Source organism: Cloeon dipterum, chromosome 3 (genome assembly GCF_949628265.1).
Source record: "Cloeon dipterum chromosome 3, ieCloDipt1.1, whole genome shotgun sequence".
NCBI classification, from domain to species: Eukaryota; Metazoa; Arthropoda; class Insecta; order Ephemeroptera; family Baetidae; genus Cloeon; species Cloeon dipterum.
In genome coordinates, this window is record NC_088788.1 from 6,919,180 (window position 1) to 6,940,961 (window position 21,782).

General features: G+C 38.0%; 1 protein-coding gene across 3 annotated transcripts in view; it reads right to left on the reverse strand.

Moving 5' to 3' along the window:
- Nucleotides 1–933: 933 nt before the first annotated feature.
- Nucleotides 934–21,782, reverse strand: part of LOC135939407 (sodium/calcium exchanger 2-like) — a 54,573-nt gene continuing 33,724 nt past the window's right edge. The window contains exons 2-15 of one of the 3 annotated variants that reach the window (XM_065483753.1): nucleotides 11,926–12,192; nucleotides 10,942–11,169; nucleotides 8,828–9,047; nucleotides 7,401–7,536; nucleotides 7,233–7,341; nucleotides 7,021–7,044; nucleotides 5,541–5,719; nucleotides 5,377–5,470; nucleotides 4,838–4,982; nucleotides 4,589–4,782; nucleotides 4,199–4,343; nucleotides 3,725–3,903; nucleotides 3,521–3,671; nucleotides 934–2,798 (exon numbers count right to left, since the gene is read on the reverse strand). In XM_065483753.1, coding sequence (XP_065339825.1) covers nucleotides 2,377–2,798; nucleotides 3,521–3,671; nucleotides 3,725–3,903; nucleotides 4,199–4,343; nucleotides 4,589–4,782; nucleotides 4,838–4,982; nucleotides 5,377–5,470; nucleotides 5,541–5,719; nucleotides 7,021–7,044; nucleotides 7,233–7,341; nucleotides 7,401–7,536; nucleotides 8,828–9,047; nucleotides 10,942–11,169; nucleotides 11,926–12,183 — 2,484 coding nt within the window. In that variant the 5' untranslated portion in view covers nucleotides 12,184–12,192 and the 3' untranslated portion in view covers nucleotides 934–2,376. Of the gene's footprint in view, nucleotides 2,799–3,520; nucleotides 3,672–3,724; nucleotides 3,904–4,198; nucleotides 4,344–4,588; nucleotides 4,783–4,837; nucleotides 4,983–5,376; nucleotides 5,471–5,540; nucleotides 5,720–7,020; nucleotides 7,045–7,232; nucleotides 7,342–7,400; nucleotides 7,537–8,815; nucleotides 9,048–10,941; nucleotides 11,170–11,925; nucleotides 12,193–21,782 lie in introns of all 3 variants that reach the window. The other 2 variants (XM_065483752.1, XM_065483754.1) reach the window with 2 other exon arrangements.

A 21,782-nucleotide genomic window follows, 5' to 3' on the forward strand; every position in this document is an offset into this window, starting at 1 on the left:
TTTCTGGGACGGGACCAAAATCCCATCCCGGTTCCCCTCTCTAATCCCGATGGACGCTCTACTTCCAAGGCAATGGTCGGAAAAAATAAATAAATAAATAATAATGTAAACTGCAGGGGGAAAATTGGCCTGTGCCCCTCTGGCCGTCAACCACTGTCCAGTTTTACTATTAAAAATGGGTCTCAGCTGGAAAAATATTCCTTACACTCAACTAACCGCCTCCGCCGGCCGAAAATCCGGCGGATTCAGACCGGCGCCAGAGACCTAAATACCGACTAATTTCCAAAATATTCACTTTGGATAAAATATTGAACTTTTTAAGCTTAAAAGACTTACTTAATTATAGGAGAGGGTTGAAAAGGTCGATGTTTTGTGAGCTGTTAACGCAGTGTGATGTGTGATGCACGTGAGCAAAGTCAAACGCCAGCTGTGACCGCCAAGACACGCGCCTTTTTCCCTTTTACCTGTCGTTTTGTGAGGGCCGAGAGGGGGAGAGGGTGCTTTCGTCCCTTTAACTCAACCACATACCTTTCCGGTCAGGAGAGTCCTCTGAGGGAAACTGCGACAAGTGGTTTGTAGCGGCAGTCTTTCAAATATATAAATATTTAATGTTTTTTTTTTCTTGAGAAAAGTTACCGTAAATTTGTCAAGTTGATATCGTGGTTAATTCCGCTCGATAATATTCTCGTGGTCCAATCGCGTGAATTTGGCCAATATTTTTTCCGGTCATGCCATCCTGCGCCAATAAATAATTATCTTTTATGGAATTTTTGGACAATTATATTGTTACCCCAAATTGAATTATTGTTTTCGTGAATATTTGTCGATTCACGAAGAATGACTTGGAATGACATCTGACGGCGCAGTGTTGTTGTCACTCTTCAATGATAAACGTATACAATAAAAAGGTTTAAGAAATGAAACACAATCATGTACGCATTGATTCAATAATTTAAGGTACTTTTTATTGGTCAAATATATTTATAATATACACGTTTTTGACCGTTTTAATTCTCTCTCAACACACACAGAAGATTTAGAATGACATATTACTGCATCACATTCAGAGTAAATTTCATATCAAAAGAAGGAATTTTGCTTTAAGCGTGAGAAAAGCGAAAATTACGAAGCGAAAGGCCAAATATTGGAGATTTCAATAAGACAAAAAAAAAAATATTTTTACTTTTATATGAGCATTTTTTAAAATTCACATATAGCTGCCTGCACTGACCTTACAATTAGTAACATTAAAAAATTTGAACTTACACGTGAGGAATTAATTTCTGCTGTTACACATTTAAGACGAAAATCAAACTTAGAATATAGTGATGATGAGTTTAAAAAAATGTGAGAGATATGGAATGTAAATAAAATGCTTTTCACGATCACGATATAATCAATTAATTATATACGTTTCTGTGTTGTGAAAGTCTGTGGTGTTCAAAGCCCCCAAAAGATGACAGCACCGTCAATTTGCCTGTATTTAAATTTAAGACACGTTTTTCAATATTTCTAATAGTCGGCCTGTCAATGCAGATATCAACCATTATTCTAAGTTTAGTATTTTCTGTCGTTTCAATTTTCCACAAGAGCAAAAAATTAAAAACATACTGAGAGGGAGTTTTATTAAATTAAATTTACGAAATGGCATATTGTTAGCTCTGCACGGATTTACTCTGGATAGATTTTTTAATTACTAACAGGCAAAACGTTCACCACTAAGACGGGCCTTCAAACTTTTATTTAAAAAATTATTTTGCATGTTTTCAGCATCCATGATAAAAGATATTTAATTTAGAAAGCAGACGAAAGGGCAAAAATGGGTCTTAAAGTTTGCAAAAAGACGGTGATGCCATCTGGCAGAGGCTACAAACAAAAATACACTATTATCGAATTTAAATCCTCTTCAATTTTCTCTTTTTAAATAAATAGCATTTACAATGTCAATTTTTCTCCAACGATCAAACACAAGGCGGAAAAGAGGCGAGATTAATTTGCTCTTTTTACGGGATATGAAAAAATAATTCTTCAAATTTCATAAATAACGAAAAATGAAAAACAACTCCACACTTTAAATGTTTAATTCTCAAAATTAGTTTTTTATCCCATTTAAATTCGAATTTTTGGGGAAAAATCAGAATTTGGTAAGTTGCTGGATATTTTTTCAGCATTTTCAGCAACATCAAATAAAAAAAGTCCAAACCCCCTACCAGAATTAGAATTATTACATACCTTTTATGTATGTTTTAACCGAAAAAAAATAAAAACTTAACTGAAAATTAAGGAGGAACAAAAAATTAAAAAAAAAATGATGAACTCCAGTTTTTTTTTGTACAATTTAAAATATGCTTACAAAACAAAGAGGTGAAATTGTTTTTAGAAGTGGACCTTGATGATGTTGTAAGCCTGGAGGGAGGAGAGGGTGACGTAGAGGAACCAGAGTCCGACGAGGCAGCAGACGCTGAAGACGCGAGGCCAGAAGGGTCCGCCGAGCTCAGCCTTGCCGAAGATGGAGAGCTGCCGGCGGAGCATGAGCAGCAGGATGGCCAACAGCGCCACCATCGTGAAGATGCAAACGCTGAAGCCCAGGCCTGCCGAGGGCACTTTGAAGACGGTGCCGTTGGCCGCGTGGTACAGCGCCGCCATCATCCACGGCAGCCCCAGGCCGAGGAACACGTTCACGGAGTTGCTGCCCGTGATGTTGCCGATGGCGTTGTCCGCGTGCTTCTCCTGCACCGCCGCCGCCTTGCTCGCGAATGTGTCTGGCAACGAAGTTCCCATCGCCACTAGCGTAATTGCTGTGAAAAAAAGTAATTTGAAATATTAAAAAAATGGGAGTTAGATAAATTTAATTTAAAGTCCTACACATTTTTTAAGGTATTTTCATTTCATTTATTACAAAATTCACTCACGTATTGATCCCCAAATACTAATAAGCGTGCCGTGACGATTTTTTTCAAGTTAAGAAAAGCAAGAAAAGTGGATTCCTATGAAAATCATTGCCAAAAACAGGAATTTTGGCACCAAATGAAGCAAATTAAAAAAATCAGAAGAAAAGGGGCATTTGGCGCATAAAAATTTGGGGCTTTTGGGCTGGTAGGGACGCACGGGGACCATTTAAAGGTCCATTGGACGGAGAAATTTACCACAAGTCCAACGAATATTGTTTTTCCACTTTACAACCCATAGTAGACGAGTTATTAATTTTTAAAGCCCGAAAAACATGATTTGGACATTAAAAATTGAATTGTTTTGGGCCCAGTGGGGGGCCTATGGGCCCAAGGCCGATGATTCCGGCACCAGACGATGACCATTGGTTGGGCACTTCCCCCCATGTGCGGTTTTCCAAAATCGGACCATTTTTAGAAATACTGCGATTTTTTAAAGGTCTGAATTTTGGACAAATTTAAAAGAATTCTTCCCGAACCCAAATTTTTCCAGATACGACGTTTATCAACCTTGTTTAATAATATACTGTGTTTTTTTCAATCGGCTACACGTAAAAAAATTAAAAATGTACCTGTTACGCTGTCCTCGAGTCCGACCAAGCAGCCGAAAATGGAAGCCAAATCGCCAACGACGGCCGTGATGACCCCGATCATGGCAAGTGACACAAAAAAGCACGGCCAGCCGCCGAGCAGGCTGGGTGGAGGAATTAAGGAGAAAATCACCTGCCGAGAAATCAATTAAATATTAACTGATTTTTTTAAGATAAAAACTGCACCTTCCAGCCGAAGGTGAGGAAGTGCATGAGGTAGTCAATGTTTGTGGCGTTCTCCAGGTCGCCGCCGTTCACGTTCATCGCGTCCCTCATCTGGCAAGCCCAAGTGTCCTGGTGCGTCCGCATTGCGTCCATATTCGCGTTCGTCATTTTCATCAGATGGTCCGTGATGCTATTGTAGGCTGGAATTTTTTTATTTAATTTTTAAAAAAATTACTTTAATAAATTGAACAAAAATCATTTAATGGTTTTGCAATTTTGCTACAAATTTTAATATGTTTATCTATTTTACTAGAAAATTTAAATTACATTCAGCGTATTAGCGTATTTACAACTGATTAATTTAAAATAATGCTTCTACATGTGTCCTCTAAGGTGAGCAAAATATTTTGGTAATATATTATTTAATAAAGATATTACGGACAATATTATAATAAAATTATCTATTGAAATTGAGTGTTTAATTAATGCTTATACCGTCATCATTGGTGATGGTGACTGCCAATCTGGCGATGTGGCCCAATTTTGCGCCACCCATCGGCTCGAATAGCTCCACTTCAAAGTGCTCGTCTTTTTCTGGCTCCATGTCATCAATGATGGGAATCTCAAGCATGCGTTCAGTCTAAAAAAATTAATAAAAATACATCAAATTATGACAAAATCAAGTACATTTTCCAGTAATTTCAATCAACAAATTAAAAGATTATTTTTAGGCTACAACAACTCTAAATGAGTAAACAAAAATTAAAAATTTAATCTAACAATTAATTCCAGTTAATCTGATTGCAGAGTAAATTATTGATTTGAATATGTTAGCTAAATAAATTCTTAAAAACATTAAAACTCATTTTTTATTAGTTTTTATACCTCTGTGTGCTGGAAAGTGAGTATTCCTTCTCCTCCTATGAAATCTTTGCCGCTGAAGGCCGACTTGTCTTTGGTCCTCCACTTGACGGACACCTCGCCGTCCGCGCCGCCCGTCCGCACCACCGGAATCCTGGCCATGCCGATACTCTCCTGGACCAAAATTCCGCGCTTGCTGAACGACAAAACTCCAGGCTCTGCACAAATTAAATTTTTTAAGTAGAATTTGATTCATTAATACCAACTGCATACCGTCGTCGTTTAAAATCGTGATTTCCATGATGGACATGTGTCCCAGCTGCACGTTCGTGTTGTCCTCGGAAGGGATCAAGCTGAGCTTCAGGAAAAACTCCTCGTCTGGCTCCCATTGGTTGTCGTCTACGATTTCAATCTCAACCTGATGCAATTAATTTTGTTAAAAATTATTTTATTTTGGTTTCCTAAATATTAGTGTTTAATTTATTACAATTTAAAATATTTTAACGATTTTGCGATGGAAATAATTCTACAAATTACCTTACTAAATTATTTATTTGAACTAAATTCACCAATATCAAATTTAAAAATTTTGTTTCTTCAGTTTTTAGAACGTTTTTAAGTATTATTAGATATCCCCATTTAATTTTTTATTCTGCAGGCAAAAAATAAATAAACCAAAAGTTAAAACCAGACAAAAAATTAAAATGAAAAATTAAACCACGAATTATTATGAAAAATCCTTTAAAAAATAAGACATTTTAATATTTTCCAGTTAAATAACAGTCCCATTTTTTTATTTCATTAAATCTGACCTTTTTCTGCAGTTCTTTGGGCTCAAAAGTGATGATTTGGTCTACTGGAATGTAGTCCTCGATTTCCACTGCTGTGCCGTCGATGCTCTCAATTCTGCAGGCCATCAAAAATTAATTAATTTGCCGCGGTTGCCATGTTGTTGTTGCTACACGCCATCACATACCTGACTTTGGCCATTTCCTCGATGTTTCCGTGCCTGCTGATGGTGATCGGGAATTTTCCAATGTTTTCTGCCACGGCGCAGGTGGTCGCGTGAAACTCGATGACGGCGTTGCTCATGTCAGTCTCGGGCACGGGGCCCAGGTTCGGCGCCTCAGGGTGCTCGTTGATTGTGTCGTATACCTGAAGGGAATCATCAATTGCAGTCGGGAATTGCGGGATTTTTTGTCGATTATTTTACTGCTGCACAGCCCACATGCGGATTAATCAGGATTTGGGAATTTCAGTTTTGTTAATATAATTTAAAGAATCGATATGTTTTTTTAAATTAATAGCGTGGAAGAATATTAGGTTGAAATTATATTAATTATAAATTCATTCATGGAAGTTAATTCACATGAAAAGCAGAGAAAAAAATTTAAAAGATGATAGAAATTCAACAAAACCAAAAGAAATAACAAAAATCAAATAAATAAATTAAAATATTTCTGGGCAGTATTTTTCAAGTGTACAACTGCTTGGCAGAGGTTGGCGGATTTGCCTCAAAATTTGGTAGCATGAAGCCCCAAATTCTGAGGCAACGAAAACGAAACACAACCCCATTAGAGGTTCCAACCCCTATAACTTCCTCGGATCTGCGGGGTGGTGTTTGAAAAAGTCGTGTGCCAGGGTGATGCTACAGACCACAACCAAAAAAGATTCAATTTGGCTTGACGATAAATTCTTTAGAATTGTTTCTTCCCGGGGTCACTTCCAGTAAATCCAGGAAAATCCAATTCAAATATTTTTGCTCAAAATGTAGCCCAACTAAGTGGGCTAAACAAATATCAAACAATTGGAGTGATGTATTCAGCTCATTAATTTTTAAATAATTAAAAACGTGGATTTTCGCAACTTGATAAAATTAAATTTGAGCTAAAATCTTTATTTTTTCTCGGTTTTTGACTTAAACCTCACAAAATCTATACTAACGAATCCAAAATCGACCGATTTCACTTCTAATTTTGGGGTTAAATTCACCCTCGTGCATCGTTAGGTGAGTTTTTGGGAGAACGTTGGGTTGAGTCACAGAAAAGCGAGATTGGTGTCTAATTATAAGCAACCAAACATAAAAATAAAGGATGATACTACGTTTTTAAAACCGATTTGGTGATTTCAACAAAGTCTTCACTAATTTTTACCAATGTCTTACATTATCAACTTTGTCTTCCCGTCCTTTTCAAAAAAATTATGAAATAATTTATTATTGCTGGAACTTTCCATCAAATAAATTAGAAAAAAGCCAAATAACGCAACTGAAATTCCCAAATAAGTCGAGAGCGGTTAGTGGAAGAAAAACAAAACGAATTTTGAATTAAAAAAGCGCCTCATTTTGTTAAATCTGCACCAACAGAGAAGCATGAAAATAAAATATCAATGATAAAAATTTGGTCAAAGAGTGAAAATGGAAAGCGGATGTGTGACGCAGATCCTGAAATGCTCACCAGTTGCAACCTGGAATCCAATTTCTGCGAGCCGCGAAATTTTAGAAACAGACAGAGATTTGAAATGATTAATCAGCCACAATAAATCCTTTTGTCCGAAACACATGCTCTAGAACCACATGCACCTCTATTATACAGCTTTCACCGAAACTAGACTAAAAATGGTCAATAAAATCCCTGAATTTGTGCGGTGAAAGAGGCGGGAAATTTACCTCTTTGAGCTTTTTGGTCAGTTTGAGCTGCGTTTTCCTGCCTCCGGACAAGTTCCTCACGGCGCCGATGCGGTACCACATCTTCGAGTGGGGCTGCGAGTCGACCAATCTGACTCAAACAAAAGTTGAAGATTATTTTTTTAATGAACGGATGAATGATTGATTTACTTTTGGGCGGCGAGCAGAGCTGCGTCCTCGTCTGACAGGCCCGGATACCTTTTCACCTCCTTCACAAACGCCACCAACGCGTCTTTTTCTAGGACGCCGTTCTTGAAGAAGCCCCTCTTTGAGATCATTTTGTCCCCTGTTGGTTTGAAAAAGTGAAAATACTGGCACGACATTCTATTTAATGCCTGGGTAGAGATAAAGTTCCAAATTCATTCCCAACTGTTGATTATCAAACACTGGAATACAATTTTTTTTACATATAATTACAATTAAGTTAGCAAGCTTTAGGTTAATATTATTGTAAAAAGTCTAAGTTTTATTTTTAATATAAAAACATTCATTATAAATGTAACTAGGCTGTGAAATTTTTCCCCTTAGATTTTTGTGATGCACCTTACAGATTTTTGCCTTACGAGATTGAGTTACAAAAAGGGTACATTTTCCCCAGAGAGGAAAAATGACCAATGTATCGATTATTGTTATTTTTATAATATAGTTTATCAAATTTCAACGAAAATAATATGAATAAATCAAATTTTAAAACTTCAGTCATTTTTCAGCCCTCATTTTACCACAAAATGTTAAATGGTGAAATTTTGACCATAGATTTAATTATTTTCAAGGTTTTAATCAATTTAAAATTCAACAAATTACACCAAAAACTGAAATTAAGCACCACCTGTTTAAGAATTTTATTTTGTGAGTGTTTTAGGAATGAGACAGCTAGAAATCCTTTTAAATCATACACATTTGGCTTCAAAAAATCCAAGTTATAAAAAATCCCGCCTTTGAAATAAATAATCGGAGATAATTTGATGAGAGATTAAACAAATCACAATTTAAAATTAAAAAGCATCTTTGACAAAGTTTCTGAGCCCACAAATCGGTTCTTGAGGGTCGAATTAGGTAAAATGGATATTTGTTCCGACCACAATGTGCAGAGCTATGTGCGTAGCACAAGTAGAACTTATTTTACCGCCAAAAACATGAATTCATATATTGTTTTGGCGGGAAAAAAGTTCGCACGTTGCGCTGGACTTTTTGGTCGGAAAAAAATATCCACTTCGACCCTCAAGAATCGATTGGTGAGCTCAGAAACTTCGTCATAAAGACGATCTTTAAGCAAATTTCACAGCCCTAAAAAGTAAAAATCCACCACCAATATATTATGAATTAAAACACAATCTGATAGAAACACCTGACACCATAAGTTATTAGTCGGAGGTGGGATGCGTTGGTTGGGTGTGCTCTCTACTCCAATTTGCAGCTAAGAGGGGTTTAAGAAAGGTGGTGCACGCGCAGCGGAGTGTTTGTGCTTCGCCCCGGCAGCGCGCGCTAAGGGTGCAAGCCCAGTCGCCGCATGCCGCGTCAGGGGGTGCAACAACAACTGCAGGCGTCCCCGAGTGAATACGAACCCTCGCCCATACCGTCTGGCTGCTCCAACTCGATTTGCTTTTGACCCGGCTCGCGGGTCACGCCGCAGATGAATCCGCGGTCCGTGGCGAACGCCACAATCACCAGCAGCGGGAACAGCATGAACGTGACCACCGCCTCCCACACAGCCACCTCCCCTGGAGACGTGACCGCCACGACCACCAGCAGCCAGATGTACGCCAGCAGGCTGAACACCGTTGTTACGCCGAACACCTGAAGAATGAGAGAATAAAAATTCATGAAAGTTGATCGAAAAAGGGCGAAAATTGAAATTTAATTGAATTGTGTAATGCAATAAAAGCAGTTGATCAATAAAAATGTGTTTAAAAATTATAAAAAGCGCGGAACGGTGGTCGCTTATTATCAAAGTTGTATCTATGGGGTTGAAAAGGGATGGGGGTAAGCACCACTTAAACATTTTAGCTGGATAGTGGAGGTTGATACGAGTCTAATAGTGGGTAGTTTTTGCAATTCTGATGGTTAGAACCCGAGATTTGGAGTTGCAAAAAAGACGAAATTTGAATATTTCCTATTTTTTCGTGTTTTTGGTATTTTTCGCGCCTCCAAATCTTGAGTTCTAAGTATCACAATTGCAAAAACTACCCTTCGTTGGACTCGTCTCAACCCCCTCTGAGTAGCTAAAGGGTTTGAAGGTGTTTGCTCTCCACCCTTAAGTTGCCATGCTGCTTGAAAGACGCCACAGTGAGCGGCGCCAGGAACGGTGGTCGCTTTTTATCAAAATTGGATCAATGGGGATGAAAGGGGATGGGGGTAATCACCCCTTAAACACTTCAGTTGCTCAGAGGAGGTTGATACGAGTCTAACAGTGGGTAGTTTTTACAATTCTGATAGTTAGAACCCGAGATTTGGAGTTGCAAAAATGACGAAATTTGAATATTTCCTATTTTTTCGTGTTTTTGGTATTTTTTGCGCCTCCAAATCTCGAGTTCTAAGCATCAAAATTGCAAAAACTATCCATCGTTGGACTCCTTTCTATCTCATCTGAGTAGCTGAAAGGTGTAGGGGTGTTTGCTCTCCACCCTTAAGTTGCCATGCGGCTTGAAAGACGCCACAGTGAGCGACACCAGGAACGGTGGTCGCTTTTTATCAAATTTGGATTAATGGGGATGAAAGGGGATGGAGGTAAGCACCCCTTAAAAACTTTAGCTAGACAGTGGAGGTCAAAATGAGTCTGTCAGTGGGTAGTTCTTGCAATTCTGACGATTAGAAGCCGAGATTTGGAGATGCAAAAATAACAAATTTTGAATATTCAGTTTTTTACGTGTTTTAGTTATTTTTTGCGCCTCCAAATCTCGAGTTCTAGGCATCCAAATTGCGAAAATTATCCCCCGTTGGACTCGTCTCAACCTTCTCTGAGTAACCGAAGGGTTTAGGGGTGTTTACTCTCAACCCTTAATTTTCCATACGGCTTTTACGACGCGACAGTGAGCGGCGTCAGGAACGGTGGTCGCTTTTTATCAAAATTGGATTAATGGGGATGAAGGGGAATGGGTGTATGCACCTCCTAAACCCTTCAGCTGGTCAGAGGAGGTCGAGTCGAGTCTAATAGTGGGTAGTTTTCGCAATTCTGATTGTTAGAACCCGAGATTTAAAGGTCCAAAAAGCACAGAAAATCGAATATGTCATGTTTTTGTTGGAAATTCCGTAATCTAAATATAACAACGCTGAAATTTTCAGCCTACTTTTTTGCTGCGGGGAATAATTATTACTATTATATAATTCAAAAAGGTAAAACTGGAAAAATCTGAACAGTTGAAAATCCTGTTCCGGTTAAAATATTTCTAGTTCCGTACAAAAACCGGAAAAGGACCTGATTCCGATTTCCAGTCTTGCTATTTTTTGCACGAAGATTCGTTGCGCGATTTAACATATTAATTTTTCAAACTTAAAGTGGTTTTTTTAATTTAAATTAACTGATGTTTTCATCTGTAAATAAAATTCCCCACACGCATGTAAATACGAACAAAAAGTTGCACGCGCCAGCAAAAGCGGCCGACGTGGAAATAATGCAGAATAGGGTTTTGAACGCGCAACGCGTCCCAGCGGATTGCGAAAAGCACACATATAGGGAGTGAACTCAATTAACCTTTATCATGCGGATGCTCCTGGTCTCGCCCTCGGGGATGCCGCCGACGCACACGGCCGAGATTATCAGCAGGTTGAACGCGGCCGAGCCAACGATCGTGCCGGGGCCCAACTCGCCCGCCTCGAAGTTCTTCCCGATGATTTCGATGCACGACAGCAAAATCTCCGGCGCCGACGAGCCCAGTGCCATCAGCGTCAGGTTTGCCACTGTGTCGTTCCATATTCGAACCTTGAATCAAAATAAAACGAACAAACTGAATCAGCTGAACAACAATAAGCGCGTGGAAATTAATTTCGGAAATAAATTAATTAAAAAGGGCGATTATTTTAGAAAGCCCTTGGACATGAACAAATAGATTTTTCAGTTTTAGCTTGTAATTATTGTTTGCTCTTGCAACTGGGGATTTAATTATGATAATTTTTTAATATTGCAGCGCAAAACTCTTTGGGGGAATTAAATAGGATTGTTTTCATTCCAGCTATTTAAAAAAATATTCCTCTTTTTTCCAATTTTATGGTATTTTTAAACACTAAATTCTGAATTTCCAGCGGATTAAAACATTTAATAGCCTGCTAGTAATTTTTAAAACAGAAATGAAATATATTTCTACACCTAAATATAAAAAAATAGATAATATGAAAAATGTCGTGGCAAATCTTTATTGTTTTTAATGTAAATCATTTTAATTTTTAAATAATTATAGGCCCAAAAAATCAGTGTAAATATTAAGTATAAGTGGTAACTCCCCACTAATCGTTATGTCTCGATCGTCAATAGGATTTAACCAAAACAATCGCCATTGAACAAAAATTGGATTTGTAATTTGTCCAAAAATTTTGTCTTTGAAAACAAAGCTAGAAGAATTTTTTTACTGAGGTCTGCACCACAAAAATTGTTCAAAGTTTGGTGCAAAAAATAGGGGCGGAAAACCACGGATTTTCATATTTATATTTAATAAATAAAATTGATAAGTGTGGACTTTACCTCAACGACATCGGAATCCTGTCCCTGCGTGTTGGATGCGAGGTAGACTTTTCTCGTTTTACTGGTAATGATCTCGATGGCGCCCATGAAGACGTCGGCAACGATGGCGATGCCGAGGAAGCAGTACAGCAGCCCCATGATGTAGAGGGTGGCCCTGACGCTGACCCGCCAGTTGGACTCCTCGAGGAAGGGCAGCAGCAGCCCTGGCGGACACTGCTCCAGCACGGCGCCGAAATCTGACCCGTTCACCGCTTCCATTTCTTACTTCTGAAAAAATAGCACAATCGAGAGGGAAATTAGAGATTTTGGCCATCACAGACATCTGTCTTTATATATTGCCTGTTTGCTAAAGAAATACCGGATAACGGGCACGCCTTATCCTTAATAGATAAGATTTGACAAAATTTTATCAATGAATAGCTTTTGTTGGTGTTGGCTCTTGGAAGCTGAGCCGGCCAGCAATCGTCATCAAACAGTGACGAAGACGAACAAAGGTGGATTATATTCCACTTATTTGATTAGACAGTACCATAAAAAAATATTATGCTTTTTATTTCCCTGTTGTAATTGATTTTATAAGGCTTATTTTCCTTGTTAATGGAATGTGCACGAATATCGATTATTTTTGTCATTTAATATTAAAAATAGAATGTCCAAAACTTTATATATGCCTTTGAAGCCATCTAAAAGCTCAAATAATTGGTATTACCATAAAAGTTATATTTTTCTTGCAAAAATTCCAATTTTTTTCAACCTTTTTTGGTCTGATAATTTTTGTTGTCTCCAATAATCGTCAAACAAGCAAAAATCTTGAAATTGTTTAAAATATCTCAATGCTAAAAATAATCTGGAACTGGAAAAGCCGTCTAAAAACGGTCAAAAACTGCGTGAATCGACCAATAATCCAATCAAAATTGGAATTTGTGTTAACAATTGTCCTAAATTGATAGATTGTTGGAAGATGATAGCAAATAATCTTGGCCAAATTAACGCGGTAGGCGTCTGACCGCTTATTGATCGAGCCAAAATGTTCTGGCTGAATATCTGTATTAATTTCTATATAAGGCTGTGTTTTGAGAAATTGGGCTACAAGTATTCTATATCGAGCGGAATTTACCACGGTCTCAACATGACAATTTCTCAAGAAAAATCACTAGTAAAATATATTTGTAAGATTGCCGCTACAAACACTTCCCGTTTTTTCCCTCATCAGAGGTCTCTCCTGACCCGAAAGGTATGTGTGGTTGTGTTAAGGGATCGAAAGTACCCTCTCCCCCTCGTTGGCGTTTAGCTTTGCTCAGTTGCATCACACTGCGTTAACAGCTTACAAAACGTCGACTTTATCAACCCTCTCCAATAATTAAGTAAGTCTTTTAAGCTTAAAAAGTTTAATATTTTGAGACGGCAGAATTCGAGGTCTGAATCCGGCGGATTTTCGGCCGGCGGAGACGGTTGGGTCAGTGTGAGCAATTTTTTTCCGGCGGCAGATCCATTTTTAATAGTAAAATGACGGCCAGAGAGGCAGAAGCCAATTTTTCCCCCGGCAGTTTTCATTAATATTTAATTGTTTATTTTTTTACCGTTGTTTCAAAAAACCAATTAAGCAAAGGGATTTCAAATTTTCAGAGTTAAACCCCAACAAAGCCCGCAATTCAATCATCCAAATTCAAATTTATATCGTGTGCTACAAAATGCAGGCTCTTCCCTGATCCTTCTCTCCCCTGTAACGAATAATTGTAATCACTCGTTGAATATTTAGTATGCCTGTTATGTTTCGCCATCTAAAAGGGATATATTTGGAAATACAATGTAACTCACAAGGAATGTCACATATTTATCACCACACGCACTCCTTCTGCAAGGCTTGAGCATTTGCTCTTGCCGGCTCACGAACATTATCAATAGCGAATTACAAATATTTCCAAATATATCCCTTAGATGGCGAAACAGTTATACAAAATATTCAACGAGTATGTAATTACAATTATTCGTTACAGCCCTACAACCTGAAACATACGAGCGAGAATATAGTGCGTTCAGCTGGAGCAAACCGCATGAACGCTTCTCTATAGACGTGTACGTGTCATTTATTTCCTGGTGCTGAGTACTCCCATGATATTATTTACTTCATTTGAAAAATAATATTCACTCGGAAACTTGCAATATCCAAGTGGAATTCATTTTCGGAATATTTGAAAGGGCTTAGAATTTCTAAAACTGCTCACTTGACTTGACCTCTCTCGTGTAAAGTACCAAAAAATGTATAAAAATATTTTTCTTTCTTGAATTTTTCAGACTATTATTGTTCAATATAGACATCATGGACGTGATGATCGACAGAATGAAGCTGGATAACGCTGAAGCGAGACTGGTCAAATTGCAGAGCTTACTCGATCGGGCCTGTAAAGAGGTCCTGAAGAACATCCTCGATGGGAGGATCAACGGCCCTCAGCTCGTTACCGCTAACTTACGTAAGTTTAGATTAAACGTGATTTTTATTTATCTTCAAATTTCTATTGGTGTTCCGCTAAAGCCAGAGACAATAAAATATATATTTTTTAATTTTTTTACTTACGCTCTTATTTAAAAAAATTAATTGGGGAAAATAAACCAAGAGTTCTCTTTGTTAATATTTTGGTTGAAGACAGCCAAATATGAGTACTACATAACCAATTTAATAAAAGGAGGATATTTTTTCCGTTTTTGTACATACCAAAAAGGTAAATCACCTGCTAACAAGTTTAGTATGGTTGTGTATCATCATGTATCGACATTTTATTTAACATTGAGTGAGGATTATAGAAAGAGGGGTTAAAAACTAAATTTTAATTATTTAAACTCTAGTTCACTTATCGCCATAAAATTAAAACCTGCAAGCGAGTAAAATTTAAATTTATTTTATTACAGCAGACCAGCTGCTAGATCATCTGACGAGAGAGTTTGAAGGCCAGATGTGTCTCCCTGGTCAGCAAAGCGTCGAGGAATTCGATCGACGCTACGAGGCCTTTAAGAGTTTGTTACCAGCGAACAAAATTGACCTGCAGGCGCTGATGAGTTACTGTCCCCTCGACCGCGAGACACGAAAACGCATGTTTAGCAAGGTAGTACATAAAGATTATATTCATAGAAACTTTCTTACTCATGTCTTTAAATTTTAGGTCATGGAAATTATCGAATCAAAATCTCCCGAAGTCGAGTCAATAAGGATGGACCTCAAACGAATTACACCTAGAAAGTGTCTCTTTGATACCTCGTCCCTGTTGATGCGAGATTTGAAAAATGTGAAGAAATTGGAAATGCTGGGATGCAACATTCGATTAGTGGATCTTACGTTTTTGTGCAGAGAGAAAATTCCAAACCTACAGCACGTCCAAGTTGAGAACATTGACATATACCCGACCGACCCCATCGAGAATATAGAACATCTTGTAAAAAGCCTCTACAACCTACGAGTGCTACTTTTTAAAGAACAAAATGTGTGTTCGGCAAACGACACATACTTTCATTACCAAACCTTGTTTAAAAGCCTGTGCATCGACAGACTGCCTAACCTGAAAGTGTTCAAACAAATGGCCGACCACACAGCTGGAACACGATCAAAAGAGATATTCGAGATTGGAGACACGATCAGGAAAAGTCTGCAGCACCTAACAACTGCTCAGGGAGTGGAAGGCATGCAACTCAAGTTTCCTTCAGTAACTCACTTACGGGTAATTATTTTTCCACACCTAATTTTATTTATTGACACTTGGAAAAGTGATCAAATCAAATTTAATTGTTTCTTTTTTGTAACTATAACCATATTCCTATGCTTGATTTCAGGTCGATAAGATGAATAAGGAGAAAGATTGGAGTAACTTGCTCCAATTTCCAATAATTGAAAGCCTCCAGATCTGCCACTCTTCTTCAACAGCAATAGAACCATTCTTGGCACAATACGGCGCAAATCTGCGAACGTTGGTTCTCTCCGAGATGGAAGGTGTACTATTCCGCCAAATATTTGAACTCTGCCCTAATTTGGAAGTTCTGAAGCTGCAAAATGTGATTGTGGATGATGACACCAATTTCCTTTCTGATTTTGCAAAATTGAAGCAGCTCTACTGGAAACCTCAGGAGTTAGTTATCTGATAAAATGTGTCCGTATTTGAATTTTAAAAATCGTTTTTTTTCTCATCAGGTCAAAACAAGCCCATATCTCCAATATTTTGGCAGCCCCTGATCTGGAGACACTTGAGATGTTTGGAAACAGTTTCAACCAGAGAGACATCGAAAACGTCTCCGGACTCATCCCAAATGGGGAAATCCTTCGCAAGCTGGTCACGTTAAAGTACGTAGGCAGAAGACCCTATGTCCCTCTCGAAAACAACTACTTAGAAGGTGAAAATTTTTGCCTCTTCTCGGCCATGTGCAAGCTGATCAAGAACTCCATGGCTTTCATCCCAAAACTGTCCGAGGTCAGTTTTTTTATGTGCTGTGGGTGCAGCTCCTGGAACAATATCGAGGAAGGAAAACAAATAGAAGATATGACACCAGACCCAAGTTACTGCAACTGTCTGACCGCTTCTGTTTGCAAGGAACTTAAAGATGAAACAATTTTCGATTTCCTTACGGCTTTCAAGCACCGAAATTTGTTTTTGCCGAGGCGAAGCGAATTTTAATCAAAGAAAGTGTCGATTATTGGACACTGTAGGCCAGGGTTGAGAAAATGTCACTGCGCTGCAGTGAGAAAATCTCACACCGCCGTATGTCACTATACCTGAGAGGTCAAAGGTGAATTTTTCGCACCGCGCAGCAGTGACATGCAGCGGGGTGAGATTTTCTCACCCCTGACTTGCAGTGTACAGTTAAATTTCATATGTGGAGTTAGACCATGCGAACTCTCCCTTTCCTTTCATGCTAATAAAAATTCTAAATTGCATAATAATATGGAATTTTCATTTCACGTGTAAAAATCCATCACTCAACTATATCACCAACAATATTTGAGTTTCACACAGTTTTAAACAAATTTTAAATCATGTTTAGCAATTGACCAGTTGTTTAAAGTTTAGTTTTAAGGCACTTCCGCTGCGATTTCAGACTCAATCCTGTCACTGTGCATTCTTCACTTAATTATCTTTTCTTTTGACAATCTGAAAACCAAAATCGTTTAAGCCATTCGCCGTAGAATCATGAAATATAGTTTTTTTAACTAAAAAATATTTTCTAGCGTTTCTACGGCGAATGGCTGGACTGATTTTGGTTTTCAGCACATCAAAAGAAAATATAATTAAGTGAAGAATGCACAGTGACAGGATTGAGTCTGAAATCACAGCGAAAGTGAATTAAAACTAAATTATTAAGAAAGTCTATGCTTGCGCCATCTGTTGGCGGCTTCGGTTTATACAAATGGTCAATTGCTGAACATAATGCAAATGGCAAAGATGAGATACCAATATTTTAAAGCAAATAGGGCAAGCGATAGATAATTCCTAATTTAGGTGGCAGAAGGAGCATTTTTCGACCCTTGAGATAAACTAAGTTAAGAGACCGGCAATCGAGGGCACGCCAGCGGAACACGGAAAAAATCGAGTTAAAAGAAAAAAGCAGTCGAGCAAGCAGACGATAATTTTGCCGCGATTATTCACCAAGCACAACGTCCCACCGCGCAAAGCTTTTACGAACAAAGTGCCACTCTGGGACGCACGCGCGCCCACATTTTTATTTCATTTTTGTCCTGGCTCCATCATCCGAGCAGAGAGCAGTGGGTGCGCAAAAAATCCAATTCTGTACGCGCCAGACCAGAGTCTACGATTGAGAGGATTGAACTGCGAGAAATGGCTTTCGACGTCTCTCAGTGGAATGAAAAGCGGCTGCTCGGTGATTAATTTGGTCGCTAATGACCGCCGTCGTTCTGCCCGGCACTAAGTGAGAGGGGCAGAAGAGGAAGTTCGAGGATGACACTTTCTGCTCCACTGAATGAGCTGTCAATAAGTTTACAGTGGAGACACGATGCTGGAAATGCTCATTTTATAGCAAGTGCACGTATATCACGATTTTCGGTGGGCCTGTGTAATCCTGCTAATATTGAAAAAGATTTACGCTGCGACCAATTACAGATTTGACCTGATAAATGTGCATGAAATATTAAGGGAATACACATTTGAATCACACCAGTTGCATAAGTACTTTGGTGCTCAAAGCCACCGCGAATACTTTTGTAGTAAATTTAATTTTAAGGCACTTTCCGCTGCAAAAAAAAAAACAATAAAACCCACTATTTTACCCAAGTCTCCAATGCTTACTTTATCAAAAATAAAAAATTCAGGAAAATCATAAAAAAAATGAAAAAATTAATATTATTTTCTGATTTTACGTGTGAGCTAACATCTATTACTCAAATCGACTGTATACTGTAACTTGTTACACTCTGATGATAATTGCAGATTTAAAATGCTTCGTTTTTTCCTTGGTTTGTTTTTAGAAGAAATGTAATGTAAATAAGAAACAACAACCATCTTTCTGAAGGGATTTGTAAGTTAAAAAATACGCCCTGAGATGTCTCCCCTTGTGTGTTTATCCATCCCCTCACAAATAGTTGCTCAACGGCTGGTGAGACACAAATGCGACGCTCCGTGTGCGTCTGTTCGATCCACGCGACAAATTTCAACGTAAGAGAGTTATTTTCTTAGTTATATTACTTTTCTTTATCGTTAACTAATAGCTGTGTACCCAACTTCAAATTCTGTAAATACTTATATATTTTATTCCATCCTGAAGATACGATAAACGCGTCACTGGCCCATTAAAATTGAGCTTCGTCTCGTTGGACCGAAATCTCACTTTTATCAATTAAATTCTAATAACAGCGCATAGTTTGAGCCATTTGATAGTAAACATCTTGTATTTTCAGCCCTTAATTATTCAGGGTGATGTGTCTGTGCACATCATCGTGCCATACCAGAGGATAACTTTTGCGTCCTAGCATCAAACTAAGGATAGTAACTGCAGGCAATTAATATTTAATAATGACGTGTACCATTATAGGACACAGATTTTGTAAAAAAAGATTTTAACTCTTGGCCTGACAGTAAAATATATTTCGTAACGATCAATCAAACGTAAATCTAATTTTTCCGCAGTAACCATGGACGAAATCGACGACGCGATGAAACTCCGGCTAACGGAGATTAGACTGAACAACTTGGACAGGAGGAACAAGAAGTTGGTTGATATCTTGGCGAGTTCAATCATGAACAATATCTACTACTTCTTCGATCAAGAGGAAAAGAGGAAGCAGATACAAATTTTACGTAGGTTAAATTTTGACTGTTTCGGTTAATGCGTTTATTACATTTTCGACATAAAAATATTAATGTGCATGTTAAAGAGGTAAAAAACTAGTGTTTCCTTATAATTGACAAACTCAAAAAATGTGCTGTTTATTAAATTTCCATATCAATTTCTAGCCGATCATATACGCGAAAAGATGCTGCGTCTGTTAGAAAAACAAAAATGCTACAAGCCGAAGGATGTCAACATGTGCGAGTTTGAAATACGCTTCAGAGCTTTTGAAACTTTGTTGCATGAGAATATAAAGGTGCTCGATGTGACAGAAATGATGAGATTCATCTCCAGGGGAGAACTAGTTGAGCAGAAGACAGTCGAAGTATATTAATACTATATATTTAATACATCAACATCCATTGATTTTCATGATCAAAAATTTAAATTATGCCTTTCTGTAGGTTCTGCGGGTAATCGCTGAAAGAGCCCCCAATATTGAATCGCTCAGCATGAATAACTATAATTATGAAGTAATGGGAGTAACAATGACGCTATTTGGAGATGCGTTACTTGAGGCCCTCGGAAAACTAGAGGGGCTTAAAAAACTTGTGATCCGTGATCACAATATGCGTCTCAATGACCTGAAAGATCTCTGCAGGGAGAAACTCAAGAATCTGCAGCATTTCGAAGCATTTGTATTGATGAATGTCGAATACCGAACTGACCTCGCTTTCGTTGAGGACTTTAAGAGAAGCTTTTCCAACTTGAGAGTTTTCATCTTTAACTTTGCACATGATGTGCATGAATCTCTTGAGGAACGTGAGCGATTGAGAGGACAAATTTGTCGATTGGGCCTTCTACACCTGCCCAACCTCAAAATCATACATGAATATGCTAATAGACAAGAAGACGAAGAAAAGGATTTTCAGATCAATGAACTCCCCTCAGAGCCCTCTTCCTTGTTACACTTGAGCACAAAACCCACAACTCTTGGTTTGCATCTAGCCTACCCAGATGTTACTGATCTTCTGGTAAAAAGTATCCAGCGTGATTTTTGCAACCCTTAACTCCAACAATCTTTTTTTAGATCGATTGGACTGTTTGGACATATGATGAGCGCGAAGTGAACGCCATGCTGCAGTTTCCCAAGATTGAGGGCCTCAATTTCAAAAACATTCCGTCCACTTATTTAATTGGGCGATTTTTGAACAAATATGGAGCCAATTTAAAATCTCTGATATTGATCGACACGAAGTTTGAAGAAGTCGAAGTGAAATTCAGCACGATACTAGATTCCTGCCCTAATTTGGAACAACTTCAATTATATCGAATGAACGTAACTGATCACTCCAGACCCATCAGAAATTTTGCAAAATTGAAGACTCTGGAATGGGAAACAACGTGAGTTAATTTATTATTTATTGAAATATAATTAACTTATATTCAATTATTGTTGAAACAATTTCAGCACATCAAATACCTGTCTATCCCAAATTCTAGCTGCACCACAGTTGGAAAGCTTTGTTTTGTTTGGAATAGACTTCGATTTGGATGATCTTGAGCTGATGACTTGCCAAATATCTCAAGGTCTAATTTTACGCAATCTAACCTCCTTTTATTTTGCTGGGTTCCCAGAAAAGGTCCCCTTGAACCCTAAAAAACGGAAACATGCGTGGCTTGTCCAAACCTTTTTAACGCTTAGCAGCTTTATTAAGAATGCATGTGCGTACCTTCCCAAGCTGACAGATTTAAGTCCACATTTCTCCTTCGATCTCCCAAATAATTTGAGGGTCATTGAAAAAAATTACTCTGGCAGCCACAAAGCCAATTTATATGACAAGGCCAATGCAACTGCCATTGAACACCTTGGTGACAAAACGCTTGTGCATTTTTTTGGTGCTTTTAATCGCCGAAAGTATTTTCCTATTTCTTCTCAACCAACCAAGAACGATTAATCAAAGATTATTTGCAATTTGGCAAAATTAGTTTGCAATTTTAGACGGTATAATTATGTGTTTACAATTAGATAGTGTAAAATGATATATTTGTCACATATTTTCATCAATTAGACGTTTTTGCTGTTGTAACACGCTCAACATTTTTCCTATTGTCAACTTACTTGTACAACATTTTTTTATAGATAATCTGCTATTTATTGCTTCCCCAGCAATAGGCCTTGGCCAACTCGAATATCTTTTGATTTGCAGACGTGTTTCAGGGATATGCTCGAATTATTGTACATCTCAGCGCCTTCTTCACTTTTTTGTATTATTGTTGATATCAGTGAAATTGCAATTAAAATAATTTTCAACTGTCGCTATGTGTATCAATTTTATTTAAAAAGAGAGATATTAATAATACTTTTCAAATATTAATAATACATTTAGGAATCTACCCAGATGAAATTTAAGATCCAGCATAATATGTGCGTGAGAGCAATAATATGTAAGGTCAACGTAGTTTTCGCACCCCGAGCGCACAATTTGTTAGAACCAACCACCGACTGACGCGTACAACTGGCAGTCAAATGCACCCTCCATGCCGAGTTATCGAAGAGGCTGCATTTGGGCTTTCTCTCAGACGGTTTTCCG